Genomic DNA, 26,624 nt, shown 5'->3' on the forward strand with positions numbered 1-26,624 from the left:
TAGAAGATGGTTGTGTCTCATATGACCTTGTTATTTGTAGACACTGTGACTACAAATCACAACATGTAAATAGGAAAATGTTGGCGTTATTTTGTCACTTATTGAGAGCAGTATGCTAGCTGGAGCTGTTTACCTCCAGTCTTTGTGCTAAGCTAGGCTAGCGGTGGGTGCGTCAAACAGAGGCACTCAAGGAGATGAGAAGGGTATGTATGGACTTATCTAACTCTGGGGGATACGGTGAATAAGCTAAAGTCCCAAAAAGTCGGCGTGTTCCTTTAAGCTAGATGTAGTTATGCAGTAAGAAGTTTACTGAAGCTATTAAAGGGTTAGTTCACCCAAAATTGAAAAATCTGTCATTAATTACATCCCCTCACGATGTTCCAAACACAAGAATTTTGTTCTACACAAATTAAGAAAATTTTAAGCAATATGAGAGCTTTCTGATCCCACCTATAGACTACTATGTTATAACCATTTTCAAGTCCGAGAAAGGTAGTAAAACCATCGTTAAAATAGTCCATGTGACTACAGTGGTTCAACCTCAATGTTATGATGCGACGAGAATACTTTTTGTGCCCAATGCAATCACATGCATGATCGAGAACACATCACGTGAACAGCATCGGATACTGGCACAGAAAGGAAAAATGTTGAATAAAGTCGGTATTCTATTTTGTTTTGTTTTGTTTCTGCGCAGTAAAAGTATTCTCGTCGCTTCATAACATTAAGGTTTAACCACTGTATACATATGGACTATTTTAACAATCTTTCCGGGCCTTGAAAGTAAAATAATTGCTGTCCATGGAGGATACAGAAAGCTCTCGGATTTCTTAAAATATCTTAATTTGTGTTCCAAAGATTTTTGGGGTGAACTATCCCTTTAATGTGTTTTATAGTGTCTCCTGATTCAATGTAGAGTTTAGACAGACTGCAAAATAAATGTGTAAAATTAATTGTTTTTATTTGATTTTAACATGCCTTGATGTCTAAAAAACGTCAAATTTACAGTACTTTACAATAGTTTTAAGTGTAAATTTACATTACTTGCTACTGTGTTGAATTACTATGCAATTTAGCATGCAATTTTTGCTTAAAGGGTTAGTTCACCCAAAAATGAAAATTCTGTCAGTAATTACTCACCCTCATGTTGTTCCAACCCCGTAAGACCTTCTCTCATCTTCGGAACACAAATTAAAATATTTTTGATTAAATCTGAGAGCTGTCTCACTCCTCCATAGGCTTCTAAGGGATTGAAACTTGCTGGCCCAGAAAATGTATTAAAAACATCATTAATATAGTCCAAGTGACTACAGTGGCTCAATCTTACGTTTACCAAGCAACGAGAATACTTTTTGTGCGCAAAACCCCCCCAAAAATAATGACTTTATTCCACTATTCATTTCCTTCTCTCTGGGCCTCGGGTGAATTCATGTAGTATAACAGCATAGCGCTTCTGTGTTATACGTCACATGCATCACACACATGACCAGCGTCGGCCAATAGTGAGCCTACGTGTGACGTATAACACAGAAGCGCTACACTGTTTTACTACATGAAAAAACTCAAGGCCCACAGAGAAGGAAATGAATTGTGGAATAAAGTTTTTTTTTTTTTTTTTTTTTTTTTTACGCACAAAGTATTCTCGTCGCTTTATAAACTTAAGATTGAGCTACTGGAGTCACTTGGACTATATTAAAGATGTCTTTAATACATTTTTCTGGGCCAGCAAGTTTCAAACCCTTAGAAGCCGATGGAGGAGTGATCCAGCTCTCAGATTTCATCAAAAATATCTTAATTTGTGCTCTGTAATTACTGACAGAATTTTCATTTTTGGGTGAACTAACCTTTTAACCTCAATCATGTTACTTTCAGTCCTGTTACTCACGTGAAAAATAATAGGACTGGGTAAAAGTAACAGGAGTGATTAGAGTCCTGGTTTGTTGATTTAATATTAATTGAGAGTACTATTCACATTTTTTTTAATAGTTGAAATTACTTAAATTGTAGACATTTTAGGATTAGTGTTACAATGCGAGCACCATACTTACAGGGAGTCAGTCCACCACAGAGTAACTTAAACTTTTTGTCTTTCTTATCTTTTGTATATAGTGGATAGAACCCACACTATGCAGGTGCCAGCTGCGAGGGAAGGAGCGAGATACCTGCGACCCTCTCTATTCCCACCTTTTTGTCTTTTCTTACATCTCTCTCCCTCACTCTCTCTTCTCTGTCTCCTTCTTTCTCTTTTGACACACATTCCTGTTACCCAGTGTCAATCCCTGTTGCCCAGTGTTTTATTCATGTAATTAAATTGTATTTTACTTCTAAAAAATAAAAGTTATGTCACTGTTTTTATCAGTTTTGTTTGGTCCATCATTTATGCTAAATCACAGTAATAGATAGACATTCACAGTTATGTACAGTAATTCTACAGCTGCTTACTGCTAAATTACAGTAATAGATAGACTAATTTCACAGTTAAATACATTAATTCTACATCTGCTTGCTGCTAAATTACAATAATAGACACTAATTTCACAGTTAAATACATGAATTCTACAGCTGCTTACTGTTAAATTACAGTAATACATAGACACCAACTGTAATTTCACAGTTAAATACATTAATTCTACAGCAGCTTACCGCTAAATCACAGTAATGCGATGTCAGAATTACTGTGAAGTCACAGTATACAGCTGTCATTTCACAATAATTTACTGTAAAAATGTTACAGTAACTTACTGTGAAAGTCATGCAATTATTAACCTGCAATTTATTGTAAATTTACAGTCAAATAATTAACAGTGAATGTTTAAGAATGTTTGTAATGTTTCGTGTTCTATTTGGAATCTTTAAGGAAACCTTCAGTGCTGAAGTCTCTCAGTTCTGGACGAGATCACAGTATTGTGTCTGACTGAGCGGCTGCAGACTGCATATGGCTCAAAACGAGTCTTAATCGTGCTTTGGGGGCAGCTGATGTTAAATCTTCACACGGACTGCTCAGTAAAGGTTGCAGTCAGGTGAAGGTTCAGATTTGGAGGCTTTTATCTGATCTGTCTAGAGCTACACTGATCTGTCATTATATGAAGGGATTTGTGTATTCTGAAAGTTATGTGTGTTTGTTGTGATGAAGCACAGAAGCCTTTGTTATTGCACTAACATCTGTTACCTGTGATAAATCACCATTCTGATGCACTCATAGAAGACTTGAATCAAATCTGTTTAACACGGTCAGAAATAGGGTCCATTTCTGTCCCCCAGGGGACAATCTACACTAACATACCTCATAGGGCTTATTATTGGACATCAAGGTAAGGGTCAAAAATGTACATACATGTTCCCAAGCCTATGCCAAGGGTACAAAAGCTGTACCCTTGAGGGTCCACCCCAGTGACAAGCCGTTGTACCCCTAAAGTTACAATTATGTACTTTATTTTCTGAGAGTGAATAATACTTAAATGAGAATAAAACAAATGAGAAAAAGCAGCCGAAAAAAAGCCATTACTAAAAAGTATTACTATATTGGTTTTTTTCCAGCAGTAAAAAGTATTATCAAATATATAAATAGATATATATACAAGGTAAAATGTGATTTATCAAAATGTTGTAATTATATCTTATATGATTCTTATTATTAAATGAGGTGATCTAATTAAAATAAAACAAAGATTTAAATTAAATGAAAACATTAAAGTGAGGAAATAAACAACAAAAGGAGAGAAATGAGCTCAGTGAAGATCATTTTCTACATTAATCTGACTCTCAGACACTGCTGTCAACACACACACACACACACACACATCCAATCTGTTTTAACACTTTGAGAACAGACTGACTCCAAATCTTCTTAACCCTTCCCAAGCTTGTACAAGAGGATGAATCATAAGAAGAAGATGGGGTGTGTGTGTGTGTGTGTGTGTCACTTATTGACTTATGGATCGATACTTCAGACAGTGAATGAGGCTGGAGCAGATCAGAGTAAAACACTTTCTTAATTGACTTGTAATCCAACATTTCTGTGGTTTTCATTTCTCCTTTAAACTGTAAAGCATTACGGCTGCTTTAAAAATGTTTAATTGTCCTTCTAAAACTTTATTTAATTCAAAGGTTCTATAATTAATTTTATAGAACCTTTGATTTATAAAATTTTAAGCAAAAACATTATCTCTGTTTTAGAATGATTACATTTAATTGGTTTGAGTTAATATTATTGCTTTTTAAAAAAAGAAAATAGCATTAAAATATTACATTTACATAAATTAATAAAAAAAAATATTATGGCCCTATTATTAAAGAAATATTACATTTGTCCTGCTTTTTAATTTATTCAAAGGTTGGTTTTGTTTAATTTAATGTTATTGCTTTTAAAATCACTTTTAATATGCAAAACCTTACAAATATTGAATTATTAAATTGACATATATAAAAAGTAATAGTTGCATTATCATCAATGAAAAATGCATTAGCTTTGCTTTCTGTCATTATTTATTTAAAATATTAAAATACTAAATTTAATAAAAAAAAATATGAATTAAAACAATGTTTTAAATGTTTACATTTATGTTTTTTCCAAACATTATTTAACATGCAAAGCAAATCTGCATATATTAAATTGAACTTAATAAAAGGTTATAAGTTAATTATAATAACTGAATAATGCTGCAGCATTTATTTTTTTATTTTTTTTCTGCAAACCAACCAGACCAAACATGAAAACAGACAGATTAAACATTTACAAAAGCAATCAGATTCTAATTGTATGCACAATATGCTTATTAATGATCTGGTCTTTGTTTATATGAGTTATGATCCGATAAGCTGAGTTCATGAAGTGTCTCTTCACATTATTTCCAGTCTTGGCATAATTAATTAGGCTTAAGTTGGGCTACTTCTGCTGAAATGAGCTGTTAACACGGCCAGCGGGCAGAAGCCGCGGGTGGGATGGAGTATTACCTCGGCCTAGAAATCCACACAAACACACTTAACAAGTAAATGGGTGGAGAACTAATTAGTGTTATCTGCTTATCATGGAGCACCTCATTTACCCAAGACAAGAGCGACACACAATCACAAAAATGTGCTCAAGGGGTGAAACACACACACACACTAATACCCTATTGCAAACAGCTAATTACAAACTCGTTTGCAAATCAATGCCACACTGTTGCCGTATCCCCTCCTCCCTTCCACAATAAAATACACAAATAAACACCCGCTCCACTTCCCTGTGTGTCGTTGTGGAGTGGAAGAGAAAAGATAAACTGTTTTTCAATCAGTGCAATAGGAAGAGTACAAACACACACACACACAAACGCAAATACACACACACACACACATACAGACACACACATGTTTGTTATTCTATCATATTGGGAACTTAGACTTGTATTGTTTATATATATATATATATATATATATATATATATATATATATATATATATATATATATATATATATATATATATATAACACACACACACATATATATATAAACAATAAAACAATTTCTAAGAATTTTAGGACATTGTATTAAGCTATTTTACAAATTGGGTAACAAATTTCTTTTTTATTTTTCTATACAATATAATACAATATTCGTTCACTTTTTATCTTACTTATATTTGTATTTTTATATTATATTGTATTATACTATATTATATTATATTAATTTTTAAATTTAAAGAAAATAAATTGAATCATTTAAAACAACTTTTAGTTTAACGTTAAGACGTGTGATGCAAATGCAAATTTATATCTTAATGTAACTTTCAGGATTTGTAAGCTTGTGAAGTTCATTTATTACAGTTATTCACAGTTTTACTGATTTTACTGGATGTTTTTGATCAAATAAATGCAGTCTTGGTGAGCAAAAGTGACTTCATTCATAAACATGAAAAAAATACAGTGTATATACAGTAGATAGATAGATGTTATGATTGGCTTCTGTTGACCTCTATGATATCTGATCATAACAGCAGCTTTGGTTCGCAGGACTTTTTAAGAGCTCAGGAATAAATGATTTGAATCTGCTGTTATTCTGTGATATAACAGGTGTTACTGGAATTGTTTAGGAATCCTGCAGGGCTCATCCTGACGGCTTATTCTCACCTAATACTTTAATACTCATTAAGGCCTGCCTCTGTGACTTCCACCATCACCCTGATCTGCTCACAAGCCCCGCCCACACTGGCCTGCCCATCACAGAACAGCAAGGAAATTGTTCTTTAAAGGTGCAATGTTATAGTCTACAAGCATGAGAATGCAGCACTGTGTTAGTCTTTTATTCTGTTCAGCACGAAAGTTAAGTCTAGATTTTGCCCTGGTTTTATACTGTTTAACATCTGCATTGACTTACAGTAATAGAATATTCAAAAATGATAAATCTGTCTTTTATTCTCCTTTTCTGAATCATTTGACTAAAAAAACTATTCTCTTGCTGCTGTTTCCTTCAGTTATCAGACTTCAACTTAAAATTTCAGCTTTGGATAAAAAAGTGCAACATTCTCTCTCACGCACAAGCATAAATGTAACTTTTAAAAAGGACTATGTTGTTTAGACCAATTTTTTTTTATCAGACATTTCCTTTCCTAATCTTTTTCTTGGCAGTATATTTTTATTAGACGTATAATCTTTCAAAAAGGAACATTTTCCATTGCTTGTGATCATGTGCATTTAAAACTGTATTCTTTATTCATCTGATCAAACTGTACTTTAAAGTGTTTTCATGTAAGCATTGCGTCATGTCCTGAAGTGCGCACCTGGGCGTCCATCTGTGTTTGTGTGAAATCCAATGATGCACAGGCTATAATGCTGCTGGACTGCTCTCCTGTGTCTCTCCTGCTGTTTTAGTGTCGTCTTTCATTAGAGCTGCCCTACACATGATCATGGACATGGTATTAGCAGGATCGGTTTAAAACACCGGCAGCCAAAGCATCCAAGCACATGTCTCACTGCCCCACTGATGACAGACAGCTTACCTTCTCTCAGAGCTGCCTGTGATTGGGTGAGATGGGTGTGGACCAAACAAAGTGGAGGTGCCAGATAGATAGATAGATAGATAGATAGATAGATAGATAGATAGATGCACTGGAAGTCGCTTTGGATAAAAGCATCTAAATTAATTAAAAGTATGAGGTGTCCAAGTCACAACATCTAACTACTGGGGTGCCTCAGGGCTCAGTTCTTGGACCACTTCTCTTCTCTGTCTACATGGCATCATTAGGTTCTGTCATTCAGAAACATGGCTTTTCATACCACTGCTATGCTGATGACACTCAACTCTACCTCTCATTCCATCCTGATGATCCGACGGTAGCTATTCGCATCTCAGCTTGTCTAACGGACATTTCTTCCTGGATGATGGACCATCACCTTCAACTCAACCTTGCCAAGACAGAACTGCTTGTGGTTCCAGCAAACCCAACGTTTCATCACAATTTCCCCATGAACATGCTTCACAACTCCTTGTTCAAGCTCTTGTTCTGTCCAGGCTGAACTATTGCAATGCCCTCTTGGCAGGTCTTCCAGCCAGTTCTATAAAACCTTTACAATTAATCCAGAACGCGGCAGCAAGATACATTTTTAATGAGCCGAAAAGAATACACGTCACACCTCTGTTTATCAATTTACACTGGCTTCCAATAGCTGCTCGCATAAAATTCAAGGCATTGATGTTTGACTACAAAACTACCACTGGCTCTGCACCAATTTACTTACATTTTTATTACAGACTTATGTGCCTCTAGAAGCTTGCGTTCTGCAAGTGAACGTCGCTTGATTGTGCCATCCCAAAGAAGCACAAAGTAACTTTTACAGACTTTTAAATTAAATGTTCCTTCTGGTGGAATGACCTCCCCAACTCAATCCGAGCAGCCGAGTCCTTAGCCATCTTCAAGAATCGTCTCAAAACACATCTCTTCCATCTTTATTTGACCCTCTAACTTTAACACTCACTATTCTAATTCTATTCTTAAAAAAATCTAACTACCTTTCTAATCTTTTTGTATTCTACTTTTCTTTTTATTTATTATACAATTATAAAAAAATACCTCAAACAACTTGCTCTATTCTTTTTCTATTCTATCCGTTTTCTTTTTATTTATAACTATAGCACTTATATATCATTGCTCTTTTGTTGTTTTTGATTGCTTCCATTGTCCTCATTTATAAGTCACTTTGGACAAAAGCGTCTGTTAAATGCCTAAATGTAAATGTAATGTAAAATATATATTTGATGATAGATCTCTGTGACAGCATCAGCCTCTCACCCCAATCTCTGTTTACTGGAGTCAGTAACAAAATCTGCTCACACTCTCGTGAGTTCCTTGCGTGAGATGAGAAACAAATCGGTCAACCGGAGGGAGATGCTGGGCCCAAACCCCCTCACAAGGCCCAGCTGTCCGAGCCGCACGGGGAGCGCCTGCCCTTCTCTCTCGGCTCAGGCCGGCTAATCTCAGGCCTGCCTCCCTCCTGCTAGCGCTGCTGCTAATTGCTTGTGTCATAAAGCTCTGTGACCCAAATAAGCCTTGCTCCCCAAAGCTGCTGGGATAAGCCCCACTTTACCTCACCAAACCTGCTTAATAAAACGTCTTATCCACACCAACCCCTCACCCATCATGCCTTCTGCTTCCTTTGCCACATTTCTTTAGGCAAGAGAAGAGAGAGAACAAGAGGCCCAATACAGGAATGTACCAGCAGAGATGACAGACGCTATACATTTCAGAGACAACATTTAAGTAACACTCCGTTATTCTGTAAATGGCTTGGATTAAAGAAACAGTTCACCCAGAAATGAAAATTTGCTGAAAATGTTCTCACTCTCAGGCTTTTTTATTCAGATGTGGAGAAATTACATCACTTGTTCACCAGTGGATCATCTGCAGTGAATGGGTGCCGTCAGAAAAGAGTCCAAACAGCTGATAAATACATAACAGTAATCCACACCACTCCAGTACATCAATGTCTTGTGAAGAGAAAAACGAAAAAAAAAAAAAAAAAAAAATATTAAAACATTTTTATGTCAAACTTTTGCTTCCAGGTAAAATATGAGTCTTCCCTGCATAATGATGCTTTATACGGTAATAAAATTATGTAGAATAAAACTAAATAAATAAATGTTAACTATGACATCAGCACAAATATTGTCATTTATGAAATTAAAACACTTGTTCCCAGCCAACAAAAATATGTTGCTAAGTTATTAAAATGTTGTCGGAACTTCTTTTTATATGAACATTCCAAATAAATGTTTCGGGAAAGGAACGTTCTGTTAGCGTTACCGGAAGAACTCTGAGAGAACGCTCCCTGTCAGCTGGTGTCAGTATTTCACTACAGCGCAATTCGTCTCTCCAGAAACGTTAATGTCTTTATTATGATAAGAACTGAATGATTAAGGACGATGGCAAAATAATCTAGTAGACTGTGGCAGTTCAATCTCGTTGAGCAACTGAGCAGAACCGAAATAAACGGTTTGTCTGCGCGCTCCTCAGCACTGTTTACTGTTGTAAACGCGCCGATCTGCCAGACTCAAGACTGATCTAATCAGAGGAGGTGAAGAGCAGCTAAACCTTCTGACACACAGACACACAGACACTAATCCAGGCGCTGTAGTGCACGGAGTTTCGGGTAAAATACGACTAACATGATCCCACACAGGTGATCTGGAACATGAAACTCAGACTTCGTGCCCCCTACTGGTTCACTTCTGCAATGACACTCGGACGTTTAGAAGTGTAGGCTTCACTGACTAATAAACTCACATACTATATGTCTATGCAATGAGACTTGTTAAAAAAAAATTACGTGATTGTGCGCGACTTCCGGTCAACTTTTTTAATGGCTTTGATCTACAACAGCGGTTGCCGTTTTTTGCTTTAGCACCCGGATTTCATCAACAAAGTAGGCTACCTAAACGGTTTAATTTACTTCAGAAATAAATGAAATTGTACTTAAAATCAAACATTCATAAAATATTGCATTACTATTTAGACCCAGCAATACATAAATCTTCCATGTAGTTCTGTCTCTCATATACTTTGGTGAAATTATACAGTGCATCCAATCAAACTCTATATTTTTGCTGAAATGCATCTGCCTAATTTCACTACTTTCTGCCAAATGACAGATGCTTTTTGTGCTTAAATGCCACTGAGTTTGACTGGATGCATGTTCCTGTCAACAACAACAACAACAACAACAACAACAATAATAATAATAATAATAAAAAATAATGGTTGTTGTGTTTTCTCCACCTTTATGAAAGTTGATATATGTCTATTTAATTATCTTAATTATAAACAATTACATTGTTAATCACATTTAAGTTTTCCTTGCAGTCAAGCACCTAGAATACAACCAGTTGAGCACTCACATATGCATGAACACTATGTTGTAGATAGATACAAAACAAGCAAGTTGATATAATAACCAAGCAATTATTCACAAAATATCACCATTCAATAAAAACTAATCCGGAGTTAGTTGCATAATCATGTGCAATCAAATAATTACATGTTCACATTTCACAATTTTATAAAACTTAAAAAAAACTTTTTTTCAGTTTCACAACAAGTTTTCTGGATTAACAGCATTTTTCCAGTGTCACAACATTCATGCTTTCATTACTACACAACACTAACAAATAACCAAAACACTCCTTTGACAAAAATTAACAAAATATTATTAATGGAGACTAATGTTAAAAAAATTAAAGTAATAACACTCTTGCAATCAGTAAACCCCATTCAGTGTTAAACACTATAATGCACTGCTTGTACCATAAACCTGTACCTGCATTAATCCAATGTTGCTTAATTGTCATCTACCCCTAATCCACAGTATAATTAAAACACTAATATGATTTTCAGACACCACTCCCCAGTTGTGTAATATCATCAGACGTCTTTAGAGTCTTTATTAGCATAAAAGTCTTAATATGTTAATAGCTTTAAATCTAATCTGTGGGTCTTTACGAGAGCTCGTCTCGACTGTAACTCAAACACGTGTGACGTTACAGTCACTTCATGAGATACAGCTGCACCACACTCTTTCTCTTATAAACTATACTGTACAGACTCACTGTACTGTAATGAACCATCAGTATTCAGCTACTGCTTAGCGGGAGAAACGTTTCTCAGACACTACAGGCTTAAACAGAGTTTTTCATGCACTGATTTTGGGCTGTTTGGCTCTTCATGACATGTTGTTTCAGTCTAGTGAGAAGAAAACATCCAAATATGCTTTTGGATGCTTAAAATTTGCTTTTAAAATATTGCAAATATGCTTTTGGAGTTTATTGCAATTTGTCTATTTGTGTCTGTAGATTTCAGTTGCAATACATGCCTTTTTCCCAAAATGGGTTTTTTCTCTATACTTCAGCAGCACATACATGGATTTGTTTATATAATACCATTCACCTGATTTTATACATTTGATTCCTAAACACTTTTGTAAAAATCTTCTGTAAAAACCCATTTGGCTCTGACGTCAACCAAATTAAACAGTTTTGAATCCGGCTTTACCCATTTCTGCTCAGGAAATGTATGCATACTTAATTACATATTTAAACCTTCACAGTTTTTCAGAAAACATGTATATTATAAAAAAAAAAATATTAAATGCAATTCTTAACATAATCAATTAACTAGAAAAGTATGATAATAAAGTCTCACATGGGAGTCTTGCCTTCAGTTTGGGGGAAAAAAGTGAAAAAATGTATTAAAATGCAGTAAAACCTCAGAAAAGTGATATGGAAAGTAGCATAAAAAATCTAATAAATAAGTTAACTTTGAAGACATTTATATCTTGTCCTCAAAACCCAAAGGAGTTACAAATGTACCGAAAAAAAAAAACATATAAATAAAAAATCTTTATTTAGTTTCTCTCATTAAAAGCGTGAAGGATCATGTCCTCAGCTTATAGATCAAATAATGAGCGTTCAAGTACATCTCCTTTGACAGTACAGTTCTTCATGTTTTGAAACGAGTGGAGATTTGTGCATCACATAAAGTCTGGCAGATGTTGGTCAGGAGTCGGTGTGATCTCTCTCATTAGCATCTGTTTTCTCAGCAGTGGCGAGGTGAGGTCGGATACTTGGCCTTCAGGCTCTCCTTGAAGCTGCGGAAGAGGATGCGGTTCTTCCGGTTCTCCTCGTCCTTTCTGCTGTGAAACTCTCCCTGGACCTTGAACCCTTTGTGCACCACAAACGCATTGCTCACCACAGAGAACCTGTAACCGGCGACGTGAAGCTCACAGGCCTACAGAGAAGAGAGCAGTCAGTCAGTAGGTAACGAAGCAAATTAATGAATTATGAAAATACACATTTTGTATGTATCACACCAGATCCCAGTCCATTTTCCATCCACATGAACCAAAATACTGATTAGTTTTGCAATACAGTATATACACTCACCGGCCACTTTATTAGTACACCTGTTCAATTGCTTGGTAACACAAAATGCTAATCAGCCAATCACATTGTAGCAACTCGATGCATTTAGGCTTTTATAGATGTGGTGAACATGACTTACTGAAGGTCAAACCGAGCATCAGAATGGAAAAGAAAGGGGTTTTAAGTGACTTTTAGTGAACTGCTGATCTACTGGGATATTCAGAAAAATACAGAAAATACAGAAAAATATATAACGTTAAAAGTTTTACACCGATTAAAGTGCAGACCAATAGGTATCACTTTACAATAAGACCTCATTAGTTAACCATTAACATTCACAATTAGCAATAGATTAGCTAAATTTGCTAATCTTTGTTAAAAATTACATTGTTATTAAATATTGGAAAACCTAAGATTAAAAAAATGTTCAGAAGAATTTTTCATTGGCAGTTTATATTAACTAATGCTAACTAATGAAGCCCTAATGAAAAGTATGAATATATTATAGCAATATCTAGAGCATGTACTGTAGTAGTGCAGAAGAAAATGAAGAAAATGTTTCAAATTAAATAGCCTATTAAGTCTAAATGCATAAGTATTTTATGTTGCTGTAGCTCAAGTTGTAGAGCATTGAGTTAGCAAGCGCAAGGTTGTGGGTTAGATTCTTGGGAACACATGTTAGGTAAAAAAAATGTTAGCTTTAATGCAATGTAAGTCGCTTTGGATAAAACCGTCTGCTAAATGCTTAAACTTAAGTATTTGGCGCTGTGAGGAACATCATAGCGAATATACAAATCTGAATGGTTATTTCATATGATTTACTTATGTTTTAGAAAGTAGTGCAGCTGCTTTATTTATGGGGTTTCCAGGCTGCATTTTCTGCAGTTTAGCGCCATCTGCTGTCAGAGAGTGAATAGCACGTCTCTCACGTGTTCCTCATGTGCTTCTCATGCATGCTTGTTTACATCAGAGCACATGCTTTTTTTTCGAGCAGCACACAGTGGTGTTGTGCATTTTGACCAGTGAATGGGAAAAGTATTCTTCAAATGCATTCCAAATTCGGAATAATTTGTAATATATAATTATTCACAGTATTTTGAAGTGCCCACGATAACAATATCATGTATATTCATTACCGTGATTTATTGCATTACCGAATACCAACACGTCAAGTGTGTATATTTGTTCCTGCTCGAGTCCACCTCTCGATCGACTCACCTGACTGATGCGGTTGAAGCCGTACTGCCTGAAGCTCTCATCATAAAGAGGAACAGATCGAGCACCGATGTAGAAAGGCTCCCACGGATCGGCCCAGTTGATGGTGTACGCCACCTCCAGGGGCCCAGAGCTCTTGATGGCCAGGTTGACCCACTGTGAGTAGTTAGTGGGAGCTTGACAGCGAGGGCAAAGCTCATCGTAGAACGGCCGCACCTCACCCACCTGATAGAGCTGCACCAGCTCCGACTTGGTCGCAGGCATCTTACGAGTGTGTCTGATCTCGAACGCAGGAAGCACGAGGACCTCGTCCGCGGCTGGTTCATGCCTCATCAGCATGGTCACGAACTGGTGGTGCAGATTGGCACTGGGTATCATGTCGATATCGATGACCAGGATGTAGGCAGCGTCCGTGCCGCTGCGGGCCACGTTGCGGAGAAGGTTGTTGGGGTACGAGACGTTGCTGCCGATGGCGTAGTTCTTATACCTGTCTCGGTGGGATTCGAGCTTGGCGAAGATGCCGGAGCAGCCCTTCTCCTCCATACCGGCGAAATGCTCTCGATCCTGGTCTGGAAAACTGGCCATTTCACCCGAGAGGCAAACCAGATGGAAATCCACCAATGCTTGAACCTGTGGGCAGAAAATGCTGAGGGCGTAAACGAACGCTGTGGCGAACTTAACATCCTGGCCGTTGGCGAATATCGCGATGGATAGAGGATTCTGCCAGCGCTCCAACAAAGCGTTCAAATGGTGAAGGTTGTTGATAGTTGTATGCGTGGCCAAAGCCAGGTGGTGCGATCTGGGATCTGCTCCTGGCTTCTGATTGGTCAAGAAGTCGCTTTTGATTAGGTTTTTATACACACGGTACTGTCCGCTCCCATCGAAGATCCCACCTGTGGATAACGAGTATCTGAGATGTTCCCGTCTGGGGTTCTTCTCTCCTTGGTTTGCTGTCTTTTTGGAGCCGAAGAGCTCAGAATACTTGTATCGCTGCTGTTTGCCGTGCAATTTTGAGAGGAAAGACAGATATAAGAGCTGCAACAATGCAACAATAAGAAGTGCACTGAGCACCACCTTAAACACGGAGCATTTTTTAGAGAAATGCATTACAATTACTGGTAGCTTTTGTTTAATGTCAATGAAACGTTCTCAATGAATGCTCACACAAATCAGCTAGGGTTATCCAGCTCTCTAGCAGCCCTCATGCATGCAGCTGACATTGCATTGAATTGCAATGCAGCGAGATGTAGTGCAGGTCAGTTTAAAAGGGAATCGATTTACATGTTTATATACATGCACTGAAAACACGCCTGTAAAAAACAGAGGGAGAAACGCGTTCGCGTACAGCACGCACTGCGCATGGCGGCGTATATTTGTTTACCGTTCCGGTTACCGTAAACTCCCTACTAGAACGGGCTCGGCTCATCGCTCGTGTTCCGGCGTGCGTGTATGTGACTGTTTCGCCTCCATAAACACTTCCTCTCAGTAGAAAGATGGAACATCAATGAATCGTTTTTTACACTCTGATTATTTGTAAGTATGATTATTTATTGATCAGATATAAAATGCAGTCGCAGCAGACGAGGTGGCCGAGTGGTTAAGGCGATGGACTGCTAATCCATTGTGCTCTGCACGCGTGGGTTCGAATCCCATCCTCGTCGGAATACGTTTTTGACTTTTGATCTTGGTTTAAGAAACAACTCCTGGCGTTTTTGCACTATACTTATATTTTGTTTGTTTAAAATATGATATCGTTACAATAATAATAATATTATATTATATGAGGGCTGTGAATCTTTGTGTAGACAGTGGTTCCATTCACGATTCATAGGTTTTCGATTCGATTCAAGAACGATTTTTGAACAAATTCAGAATAATTCAATTCGATTCAATTATAACGATTCGATTCTGCATTCACAGGAATATTTAAATGGTTCCCCTAAATTATTTAAATTATTAGTCAGCAGGCAAATTAAACAGCAGCCGTTGTGGTTACAGGGGAAAAAATGAAAATATGATAGTTGAATGATAACGTGGCATATGCAGAAAATTATGTAAGCCAATATACACATTATATATAATGTTATAATACGAATGCTAGGCTGAGAGAAAATTAAATTCTTATAAATTGTTAAAACACATTTATAATTCAAATTAACCACTTACATTTCTGCTCCGTCCATGCATCAAATGCACAGCCTTCGGTATGATGACCAAGAGCCTTTGAGAAACTACATAAATGCAAAACTACTTCACTTTAGCATTACTGACCAAGATCACGCATCAGTGAAGGAGAGATGCGAAGCACGAGGACTGTTCTTCCTGCTCGTATCATTTAAAGTGTATATATTTTGAAATCATTGAATCGCTACAAAATTCGCGATTCATTCGATTCTTAGAGATTTAAATCATTTAATGTCCGAAACTGACGATTAGGGATTCAAAATCAATGTTTCAATATCATGAATTGCATCGTCAAGAGAGTTTAATCGATGCATCGATTGAATCGTTATAGAAGGCATTGTATTTTTCAGACTTTGGAGCCCCCTTCAGTTAACCCTGTGGAATTAATTGTCGTAAATACAGGCTGTCATTTCGTTAATGGTCATTTTCGATAATGGTAAAAATATAAGTAATAATAAAAAAAATATATTAAACTTGCATTACTTTTGCATTGCATTACACTTCACTTCCCTTTTTTTCATTAGTGACATCAAATCGACATCATTTCTGAAACACAGAAGTCCTTATATATTGATTTTGCCTTTTCGTTCCTAAATGCTTCAAGATACAGATAACTAAACAGATACATCTCAACTTTACAGATTATGAACTTAAACACTGTGCTAAATTCACTTAAGCAACTAAATCCGCATCTGGAAGTAATTCGTCCTTGTGCAAAATTTCAGATTGTGTCAGTTCCTGTTGAAATAATAGGGAATATGGTGTTGTTTCATCACCCAAACTTAGTGATTCCCAAATCTTATCTAAGTCAAACAAATCTAAACTATTTGATTTTATCTACCTTGAGACTTTTTATTTTTGTTAGATTTTTTTTTTACGGTATAGTGCTGCATGGTATGCACAAATTACATTATGATTACTTGAACTGCTATATCAACATTTCATCTCATAAAACAATGAAACACATCATAGTCTTTGCATCGACTTTAAAGTGCATTTAGACCTCTTTCAGTTTTTAGTGAAGGTGTCTCAATCTGCATTAAAGCTGTTGTTACAAACAGCCAATTTGTATAATTGCAAAAGAATATTATTAGTAGCTCTATAAAAATAAATATACTACTAATAATAATAAAAACGCATTTAAATTGGTATATAAATAGATTTATTTTACAGATTACTGGTGGTAAACAGCAACATGCATGCCCTTTTTATTTTTTACAAGTGTGTGATTGTAGTGATGAAAAAAAACACGCAACACTCTGAACAGATTTCGTGCAATTCTGTATTTTTTAATTCAATAACCAAAACAACCACAAAAACAAACCAAACATAAAAAGGCTTCGTCCGCAGGTGTACAACAGTGACATAATGAATGATGGAGGTTCACCGTATGAGAAATATCTTTCACTCTGCACCAAATATTACAAAAGTGAAAGTCAAGCCTCAAAAACTATTTGACATTATGGATTTATGCCATCCGTTTAGACATGAAACATGTTTACTGACTATTTATTTGTAACAAACTGGACTGAAAAGGAAAGGATGGAAGTTGAAGTTCATTTTGTGAAGTTGTGAGTTGTATTTTAATATTAAGGATGTACAAAAAAAACGTGCATGAAAACCGAGACTTTCACTCTCTTTCGTGTTTTGTGACTGGCATCTGTTAGACTTAATAGAAACATGCCGACTCAGTCTCTCCGCAAATATTAAACCCCCAGTGATTTCTACCCCTCTAAGAGTAGTCCACTAGGAGACGAGCACCCCGGCGCCTCCTTTAGAGCCTCCTCCTTCGCTGTCTTTGGCTTGACTGGCGTCCGCTTTGCCCTGTTTGTCGTCCTCTCCGACTAACCGGATGTTGTAGCGCTCGCGGTACTCCGTCAGCTCCCGCCCTTTCGCCTGCATCTGAGAGTTAAGCGAGTCCACGATCTTCGTAATCTGATTGGAGAGAGAGAAGTGAAAATCACGCGTCGTTTATGACGAGCAAACGTTTGTGAGTCCAGCGGCAGAGTCATACCTGTTCTTTATTGTTTTCCAGCGCGGGCATAACTTCTTTGACGGTCCTCTCCACCAGCACACCGCCAACTAAACGAAAGCACTTCCGCGACGGATCGACCTCCTTTAGCGTCTCAATGACGAGGCTGTGAGGAGGAAGTGATAGCATTACACCCACTGCTCACTAATGGATGCTCTGCAGTGAATGGGTGCCGTCAGAATGAGAGTCTAAACAGCTGATAAAGACATCACAATAATCCACACCACTCCAGTCCATCAGTTAATGATATAATATAGTGAAGTAAACTTAGGTGTCCCACCGAGGGGCCGGGTGGCAGTTAACTGATGGACTGGAGTGGTGTGGATTACTGTGATGTTTCTATCAGCTGTTTGGATTCTCATACTGACGGCACCCATCCACTGTGGGAAGGAAAGGTTTGACAGTACATTACTTCTATCAAACACACCTGTGTTCATTGATCTCCATCTCCAGCTCTGCAGCCTTAGAGGCCATACCGCGCTGCTCCTGTCGCATCCGCTGGAAATTAGCCACCACCTGATTCACACACCAATAACACATGCATATTAATACTGTAGTAAGTTGTAAAATAATACAATTAAAAAATAATAGTAAGATGATCAGGTTCAAGTTTGTATAGGTAATTATAATAATTATAAATGTTATATATATTTTATATAACATCACAATATTCATAAAATAATAATAATAATAAAAATATATGTTTGTGTGTGTGTGTGTTGAATGACAGAAATAGCGACAGACGCGCAGACGCTGTTCTGTCCTTATGGAGGCAGGAGGCATGTACTAGTTTATAACGGATGGAGACCTAGATTTATACAAAATCACTCAGTCTTTTATCTCTCGTGCAGCAGATGTCTGAGGTTTGCAGTGTTATAAACCAGCACAAGCGCGTCTCAGTCACTACACGCGCGTCACACCCCACGAACGCGCTTCACAACGAGACCATTGTGATTAATACACCGAGGAGCGTCGGACGCTCGCGGCTCTGTTGTTTATAGCAGGCGCGCTCTGGTTCTGTCGCGCCGCGTAGATGAAGTGTTCGCGCGCTACTGTAATAAACACGATGCGCCGTTACCTGCTCGGCGGACGGCGTGGGCTGCTTTCCGCCGCTTTTACCGCTCGTGTTGTTGCTGCTGTTCGCCGCCATGATGAACTGCACCGCACCGCACGAGTCAGGACCCCAACGGTCACATGAGGGACTGACCTCGAACATTCCTGACTGAAAATACTGCTCGCTAAGGCGCTTTACTCGTTTTTTTAAACCACACACTCCCATATTCACCTGCCACATTATTAGTGTAATATCAATCACACACACACACACACACACATATATATTATGTGTGTGATTGATCCTTTGTTATCTGCGCTGAGAAAAGTAACACGTAATACGTCACAGCGCGCTCTCAGGGCTTTTTCCTCAATTGTGATAATTTAAACCTAAATAATTCTGCTTTTAAATAGATTTGCATACCGATACTGGTGATAAAAAAGAAAAAAGAAAATGCAAGGTACGTAAATAAAAGTATTATTTAGGCCTAAACTACTGTCCAGCCTTTGAGGATCAGAAGGATACAACTGATGTTAGCATACTGGATTAATATGAAGGGACAAGTTGATAGCCACCCAGCTAAAGCTATCTTAAAAGATTGCTGGGAACATGGAAAGTCCGATTACAAAAGTTTTGGGTGGATTGGCGATGCGAAAGCTGAGAATATTGGGTTACATAAATTACAGTACTGTTCAACAGTTTCAGTCCCTCCTATTCCACCATGGTTTTTCCCTATACCAGATGTAGATTTAGGCATTCATAAGAAAATAAAAAGTAAGTCAAAGGAAGTAGCAGTGAGGGATATTGTTAAATATTATCTGGATATGCATTTCCCTAAAGACACATTCACAAGAATACAGATAATTTATCAGTATACACAACAGAGCTGGTTGCAATTTTGTTGGCCTTGGAATGGGTAGAGGGAAATGAGTTAAATAACTCAGTGATTATATCTGATAGTTATTCAGCTTTAGAAAGCATAAAAAATGGGAAATCTATAAGAGATTATATAATTCATAAAATGTTTATGGTTTTGCATTAAGTTAAATGCAAAGGATTGGGTACCTGCACATGTTGGAGTGAAAGGGAATGAGGAGGTTGATAAACTTGCAAAACAAAGACTGAAACACAATAGAATATTACAAGTTCCATATAGTAAATCTGAAGCTAAAACATTCATTAAAGCATATGCAAGATCAAAATGGCAGGAGTATTGGGTGGATGAAGATAAAGGAAGGCATTTATATAATATACAGTCAGAAGTGGATATAGGAAGGACAGAGTGTAGGAGTAGAAGAGAAGAAAGTATAATTACACGGTTAAGAATAGGACACACTGGGCTCAATTCTTCATTGAAGATAATAGGGAAACACCCAACAGGGAACTGCCAATATTGCAGTCATTTAGAAACTGTAGAACATATTTTATTTCAGTGCACAAAGTATAGCCAAGAAAGAAACCAGCTTTTTCAGTCTCTCAGAAGTGTCAATCAGAATAATTTTACAATGCAAGGTTTATTAGGGAAAGCACCCAGTAACATTCATCAATTTGTTTTTAAGTTTCTTAGAGACACCGACTTAGCCAGTAGGATTTAATTATTATTATTATTATTTTTTTTTTTTTAAGATCCAATATCTCCTTATTCACACTCCAGCCCAGTCGGTGGCGGTAATGCACCGTTAAGTTGGTTTGCCAACCGCCATAAAAAAAAACTAAAGAAGAAGAAAGAAGAAACTACTGTCCAATCAGAAGCAGCGTTCTGACATCTAAGCCCCGCCCACACGGAAGTATTATGATCGCACGCTTATTTAGCATAGACAGTAAAAGAATAAGTATTTAGCCAAATATAAACTGTAATTTAACATAAAACGACGGGGTTGTCCTTTAACTCACACTCGTATTCTGAGAGTAGAATATGCTCAATCCAGTGCCGTCGTGTTTTTTTAAATGCGGTTAGTTAGTTATTGTGGCTGAAATGGGCTCAAAGTTCAGTGTGAGCGAGTGATTAACTTACACAGTAAAAGAAAGGTAATAAACTGAGTTTGACAGTGTGTTGATGCGTCTGTTCGCTGCTCTGAGACATCGAGGGCTTTCAGCTGCTGTGGGTTTGTCGGCTTGGAGATCGAAGGCAGTGCGAGGACAGAGCAGGCAAGAACTAATGCATGTTGTTTTGTTTCAGCAATGCAACACTTCTCATGCTCTCGCATGTTAATATCAGAGCCTCTTTGTTGTGTTTTAGATGCGCACGAGCTTCTGATCACAGAAGTGTCAGGAAATACATGCTTTAACTTCATTTGTTGTTATTGCAATATAAATGGACAGCTATGACTTGTCTGGTCACTTTGCAGTGTCCACCTGAAGGCGCAACAGTGAAACTAAGGGTCACACTTGTGATCCTCAGCAGTCAAAACAGACTGAAGACATTATTATTATTATTATTATTATTATTATTATTTTGCTTTAATGAAATGCATGTACTATATTTAATTTTTTTTTATTATTTTTTATTATTATTCTTTAATTTGAGATTTCGTGGAACTTCAGATTATGCCCAATTTATTTATTTATCAATATATATTTCTGAATTCTGTGTTTTACAAATAAAAATAAATATATGATCAAAAGTATTGGTACAAAAAGCAATGCATTAAACTTTAACAATTTAATTAATCTTTTAAATCCCAGGGAACACATGTTAGGAGAAAATTGTTATCTTGAATTCAATGTAAGTCGCTTTGGATAAAAGCGTCTGCTAAATGCATAAATTAAATTTAATTGACTTTACTATTATTATAATTTTTTTTGATCAAGGCCTTTTACTTTTTGGCAAATACAGTGCTGAACAATTTAGAAATTGTGAAAATCTTAAAAAAATAAACAAGAAAAACAATTGTAAATGTTTTTAAATAGTTAAAATTAATAATATTTAATAAATGTTATTATTACGCTGAGATGTACTTCCCTCTCTACAATAGTAATATATTTTTATATAATAATTTCTTCAAGTTAAACCAAACTGATATTTTGAGAGGGTTTGTAGTGAAGAGCTTTGAGTTTCTGTTTGTTTTAACAAACTGTATAGTAATAATAATAATAATTATTATTATTATTATTACTTTGAGATGTAGATTCTGTTGCGCTGTTGTAATTAAACTGTTAAAACAAACTCTTATTTTGGCGGTTTGTGGTGAAGAGCTTTGAGTTTCTATCCGAGGCTGGTTTTCTCAAATGAAATGCACCTGAAATGAAGTCCTCAGGAGATGCTCATAGAAACACAGGCACATTCTTCATTTGTTTTGTCAGGATGTCGTCATCGTCATCACTTCCTGTGGCGGCTGTTTGTCAGATGACCTCCACCCCTGACAAAGAGGCCAACTTTAGCACTTGCACGCGATTGGTGGAGCAGGCCAAAGAGGGTGGGGCCTGTATGGTGTTCTTGCCGGAGGGCTTCGATTACATCGGCTCTAACCGCGAGGAGACGCTGCAGCTGTCTGAGAGTCTGGACGGTGACCTCATCAGCCGTTACTCACACCTGGCCAGGTACGACACGGAGCAGAGATACTCGACCGACCGCAGCTGAGGCTGAGGAGATGTCTGTGTGTGTTTCAGGAAGCTGGACGTGTGGCTGTCTCTGGGTGGCTTTCATGAGAGAGGACACGACTGGAAAACTGACCGGCGCATTTATAACAGCCATGTTATCATCAATGGACAAGGTACGTCGTCTCACGTCTGGTGCTTTGGGTGCATCACAGTTTTGGAGCTGTGCATTGCACGTTTGGCATTTTCTGTTGATAAATGAGGTGATTTATTACTGTAATGCATTATTTTTTTATATTTAATTACTAAATAATAATCATATTTATTTAATAATTTATATATATATATGTATATATGAAATATTTACACTATTAAATAGTTATAAAACTACTCTAATATGATTATTTAAAATATATATTTTGTATGAAATGTACAATATTTGTCTGAAAATACAAGTTTTTTTATATAATTAAAATCAGAAAATGCTACAATGGAATTTAAATTTAAACTAATTTAAGTTATGGTTTATATTTTCTGCATTATGGTAATGATTAATTGTTTGTTTGTTTAATTATTTCCATCCATATTTCAAAATAAAATACAGTAACTGTAATTTAAGCTTTTTTAGTGTACTTAATTGTCGGGAAAATATTGTTACACAGAAATAAAATGTTTTAAAAAATCGTCCTGGCATAGGGCTTTCATTTTCATAATTCTCAGATGATTAAAAGTGATTAATTACTATGATATTATTATTATATAAATGTTTTCAAAATATCGTAATGCATTGATTTTTAAATAAATAAACCCAGTGTGAATTAAAGACTCAACATCCTGTCATGATAAGAAAGAAATACTCATATTAGATATTTATTGTATTTAAGTTGGATATAATTACAATATTTCAGTAAGTCAAATAATATTTTAGAATTTTTATTTACGGTTTTTATCAGCATCAATAGCTGTTTTCATAGCAAGATCAATGTTTATACAAGAAACTTATATTATTACCATAAGAAAATGCATTAATTGTCATGAAAATATTGACAAAATTCATAGTAGGAGATGGTTTTCTGCCACAGTCAGCAGTAGCGTGTGTGTGTGTGTGTGTGTGTGTGTGTGTTCAGGGGAGCTGGTGTCCGTCTACAGGAAGGCTCATCTGTTCGATGTGGAGTTGACGAGTAAAGGAGTGTCTCTGAAGGAAAGTGCTTTCACCGTCCCCGGACCTCGACTGGTGTCTCCCGTCCAGACGCCCATCGGAAAGGTGCTTGAGCCCAGAACAACCCCACAAGCAGCCGTAGGACTCTCGGTCTCTATCTGACGGTGTGCTGTAGTGCTGTCATGTCATTGTGTTCGTCGCAGGTCGGTCTTGGCGTCTGTTATGATCTGCGTTTTCCTGAGCTTTCATCAGCGCTGCGGAGACACGGAGCAGAGATCCTCACTTACCCATCAGCCTTCACCGTGGCCACAGGAACGGCACACTGGGAGGTGAAAACATGCCATTAAACCAAAACGTTGTATTGCACTGATCACTGATGATGATTTGATGATGCTAAGTTAACAGTTTGGTACCAATGGTTGTAATCAGGCTCAGAAATCATGTTTTCCTGGCGTTTAATGGATAATTCAAGACCTTACAAATGGTTGTCGAAAGCAAAACTGATATTTAGTAAGACATTGACCATCAGTGATGTCAGGCTGAGTGTGAAGCGGATGTCCCCCTGACAGGTGCTCCTGCGGGCGCGGGCGATCGAGACGCAGTGTTTCGTGCTGGCGGCGGCGCAGGTGGGAGCTCATCACCCGAAGCGGACGTCGTTCGGACACGCGCTGGCCGTGGACCCGTGGGGTGAGGTGATCGGGGACTGTGGGGGGTCAGATGAGGCTTTAACACTGGTGCAGATTGACCTGCAGAGACTACGGGACGTCCGGAGGGACATGCCAGTGCAGCAGCACCGCCGAGACCAGGACTTCTACTGCAGCCTGGACTGAGTGATAACAGCACAACTTTAAACAACACCGATGTGTTTGTGTTAAATAATATGCACTGGTGAACTACTGTGTGTTTAATCAATGACTCTGAACTGATGCTTATTAAATTTGAAGTTGGATCAGAAGTGCCTTGACTGGTCTGGTGTCATTTACTTTATAATATTCCGTTCTTTTTAATAATAATTTTGTTTTATTATTATTATTTAAAACCCTCCTTATTGCTCCATTGTTTACATTTTTTGTCACTTTTTTTTCATGTAATTATTAGTGCTGTCAATCAATAAGTTTTTCTTTACATTATACATGTGTATATTATGTATGTATAAATACACACATACAGTATATTATTTTAAGTTATGTATGTTTATTCATTTATATATTCATATTGTTATATTTATATATTTAATATACATTTTTATGTACTAATATACCATATACATAATAAATATACACAGTTTTTAATGCGATTAATCCTTTACAGCATTATTAATTAGATTTTATATAGAAATTACATATTTATGTAAAATTAAAATATAAAAATAAATTATAATTTATATATTATCAAATATTAATTATTCAATGCAGTATGCTTTATTTTGTAAAGATTTATTATTTTTTATTACGTTTCAACCGTTCCTGTTACATAAGTCTTTTATTGCTCTATTGTTTTCATTCATTTTCATTTTTGCTGTAATTTAATATTAAATTATTCATAGCATCACAATACTATATATAGTACCAAAATAACACAAACAACGTCAACATATTATGCAGTTAACTTTTTTGCTCCATCATTATTCTAATGAACATTTATTGTTTTTTTTTTATTATTAATTGCTTTATTATTTAATTTAGCATTATGATAATATGTTTTAAATTAGATTATGAGTTTTTTATTTATGTATTATGAATCTGGTTTCTCTTTGATGACGGAGGAGGCGGAGGGGTCACCGGAAGTGAACGTCACCGTCACGGGAACGGGCCAAAACAAGCAGCGCGACCACCGGTTCTCGAGAGGAGGATGTCGTTGCGTGTTTGATTCGTGCTGCTGGGATGATCTGCGTCTTCAGAGCTCGTCTCGGGGCATCGCAGAGGTAAGACGCTCGCCTCCGCGCGGTTCACAAGCACCTGTCGGTTCATTTCATCGGTGATAACGTCAAGTGTCGCTTCATAGATGATCTCGTGCACGAGTGTGTGTTAAACACTGTTTATTAACAACACATGATAGAGAGACATCAGACGACTGAGATGCACGTGCACATATTCAGGCAAGATGAGATTCAGATAAACGTGTGTGTGTGTGTGCGTGTGTGGGTTTGTTTGTGTGTGTGTGTGTGTGTGTGTGTGTGCCATAGAACATAGAATGATAAAGATATTTTGGAGTTTGCTGGTGATCAAACAGTTGGTGGTTCCCATTGACTTCCATAGTAGGGAAATAAATGCTATGGAAGTCAATAGGAACCACCAACTGTTTGATCACCAGCAAACTCCAAAATATCTTTATCATTCTATTTTCGAAATAAGAAAGCAACTCATACAGGTTTGGAACAACATGAGGGTGAGTAAATGATGACAAAACTTTAATCACATTTTGTGGACAATTTTGTACATTGTGTGTGTGTGTGTGTGTGTGTGTGTGTCTGTCTGTCTGTCTGTCTGTTGTGTGTGTGTGTGTGTGTGTGTCTGTCTGTTTTGTGTGTGTGTGTGTGCGCGTGTGTGTACAGATTCTGTAGTGAGTGGAGCTCTGTTCATTATCATGCTCGTCACTGATGTTGAGGCGCTGCTGTCTTCAGTAAAGAGTCACAGATGAATGTGTGAACTTTCACAACAAGTCTGTCAGTCTGTCACACAACACTGTGAAACATGACTGTGGTTTAACCGTAAAAGACTGTTAAAATGCTACAGTAAAAACTGTCAATTGGTTAACAGTAAGTTTCCATACTATATACAGTAGACTAAATGTAAATACTGTTAAAATTACTATTTTTTGGAGGAGTGAAATAAGGAAAAGTCATTATATGATTTAGGAAAAAATCAGAATCACCTGCTACATGACACTTCATATTTGGTGTTTTTTTTTTCTTATCAGTTGCAGATATAAGTGTTTTACATTAGGTAAAAAATGTTAGCCTGAATGCAATGTAAGTCGCTTTGGATAAAAGCATCTGCTTAATTTAATAATTTAATTTAATTTAATTTATATGGAAGCCCGTTTCCGCCAATT

At 36.9% G+C, this 26,624-nt stretch overlaps 4 protein-coding genes, 1 long non-coding RNA gene and 1 other non-coding gene across 8 annotated transcripts in view; 4 read left to right on the top strand and 2 right to left on the bottom strand.

Moving 5' to 3' along the window:
• The first annotated feature begins 57 nt into the window (after positions 1-57).
• Positions 58-2,353, top strand: LOC113073090 (uncharacterized). The gene is made up of 2 exons (XR_003280451.1): positions 58-203; positions 2,110-2,353. It is a non-coding gene; the product is annotated as an uncharacterized LOC113073090 (long non-coding RNA).
• A 6,674-nt stretch (positions 2,354-9,027) lies between these two features.
• On the bottom strand, positions 9,028-15,172 carry LOC113073091 (beta-1,4-glucuronyltransferase 1). The gene is made up of 2 exons (XM_026245994.1): positions 13,608-15,172; positions 9,028-12,255 (listed from the first exon to the last, which is right to left on the bottom strand). The coding sequence occupies exons 1-2, from the start codon at positions 14,709-14,711 to the stop codon at positions 12,064-12,066; spliced, it is 1,296 nt and encodes a 431-aa protein (XP_026101779.1). The 5' UTR covers positions 14,712-15,172; the 3' UTR covers positions 9,028-12,063.
• An 11-nt stretch (positions 15,173-15,183) lies between these two features.
• trnas-gcu (transfer RNA serine (anticodon GCU)) lies at positions 15,184-15,265 on the top strand. Its single transcript has one exon. It is a non-coding gene; the product is annotated as a tRNA-Ser (tRNA).
• Positions 15,266-17,056: 1,791 nt separating this feature from the next.
• On the bottom strand, positions 17,057-19,053 carry LOC113073094 (prefoldin subunit 2). Its single transcript, XM_026245997.1, has 4 exons — positions 18,899-19,053; positions 18,248-18,336; positions 17,803-17,926; positions 17,057-17,723 (listed from the first exon to the last, which is right to left on the bottom strand). Exons 1-4 carry the CDS (start codon positions 19,034-19,036, stop codon positions 17,535-17,537), a joined length of 540 nt encoding a protein of 179 aa, XP_026101782.1. The 5' UTR covers positions 19,037-19,053; the 3' UTR covers positions 17,057-17,534.
• A 136-nt stretch (positions 19,054-19,189) lies between these two features.
• Positions 19,190-24,528, top strand: LOC113073092 (deaminated glutathione amidase-like). Of its 2 annotated transcripts, none has more exons than XM_026245996.1 (6): positions 19,190-19,334; positions 22,178-22,414; positions 22,484-22,587; positions 23,539-23,675; positions 23,774-23,899; positions 24,140-24,528. In XM_026245996.1, exons 2-6 carry the CDS (start codon positions 22,179-22,181, stop codon positions 24,398-24,400), a joined length of 864 nt encoding a protein of 287 aa, XP_026101781.1. In that variant the 5' UTR covers positions 19,190-19,334; position 22,178; the 3' UTR covers positions 24,401-24,528. The 2 variants fall into 2 exon arrangements, with proteins under 2 accessions (XP_026101781.1, XP_026101780.1); XM_026245995.1 differs by lacking the exon at positions 19,190-19,334 and adding an exon at positions 20,587-21,022.
• Positions 24,529-25,352: 824 nt separating this feature from the next.
• LOC113073095 (H(+)/Cl(-) exchange transporter 3-like) overlaps positions 25,353-26,624 on the top strand; it is a 33,847-nt gene continuing 32,575 nt past the window's right edge. For both annotated transcript variants that reach the window (XM_026245998.1, XM_026246000.1), the window contains exon 1: positions 25,353-25,494. The gene's annotated coding sequence lies outside the window, so the exon portion shown is untranslated. The remainder of the gene's footprint in view (positions 25,495-26,624) is intronic.

This window comes from Carassius auratus, unplaced genomic scaffold, assembly GCF_003368295.1.
Source record: "Carassius auratus strain Wakin unplaced genomic scaffold, ASM336829v1 scaf_tig00011368, whole genome shotgun sequence".
NCBI classification, from domain to species: Eukaryota; Metazoa; Chordata; class Actinopteri; order Cypriniformes; family Cyprinidae; genus Carassius; species Carassius auratus.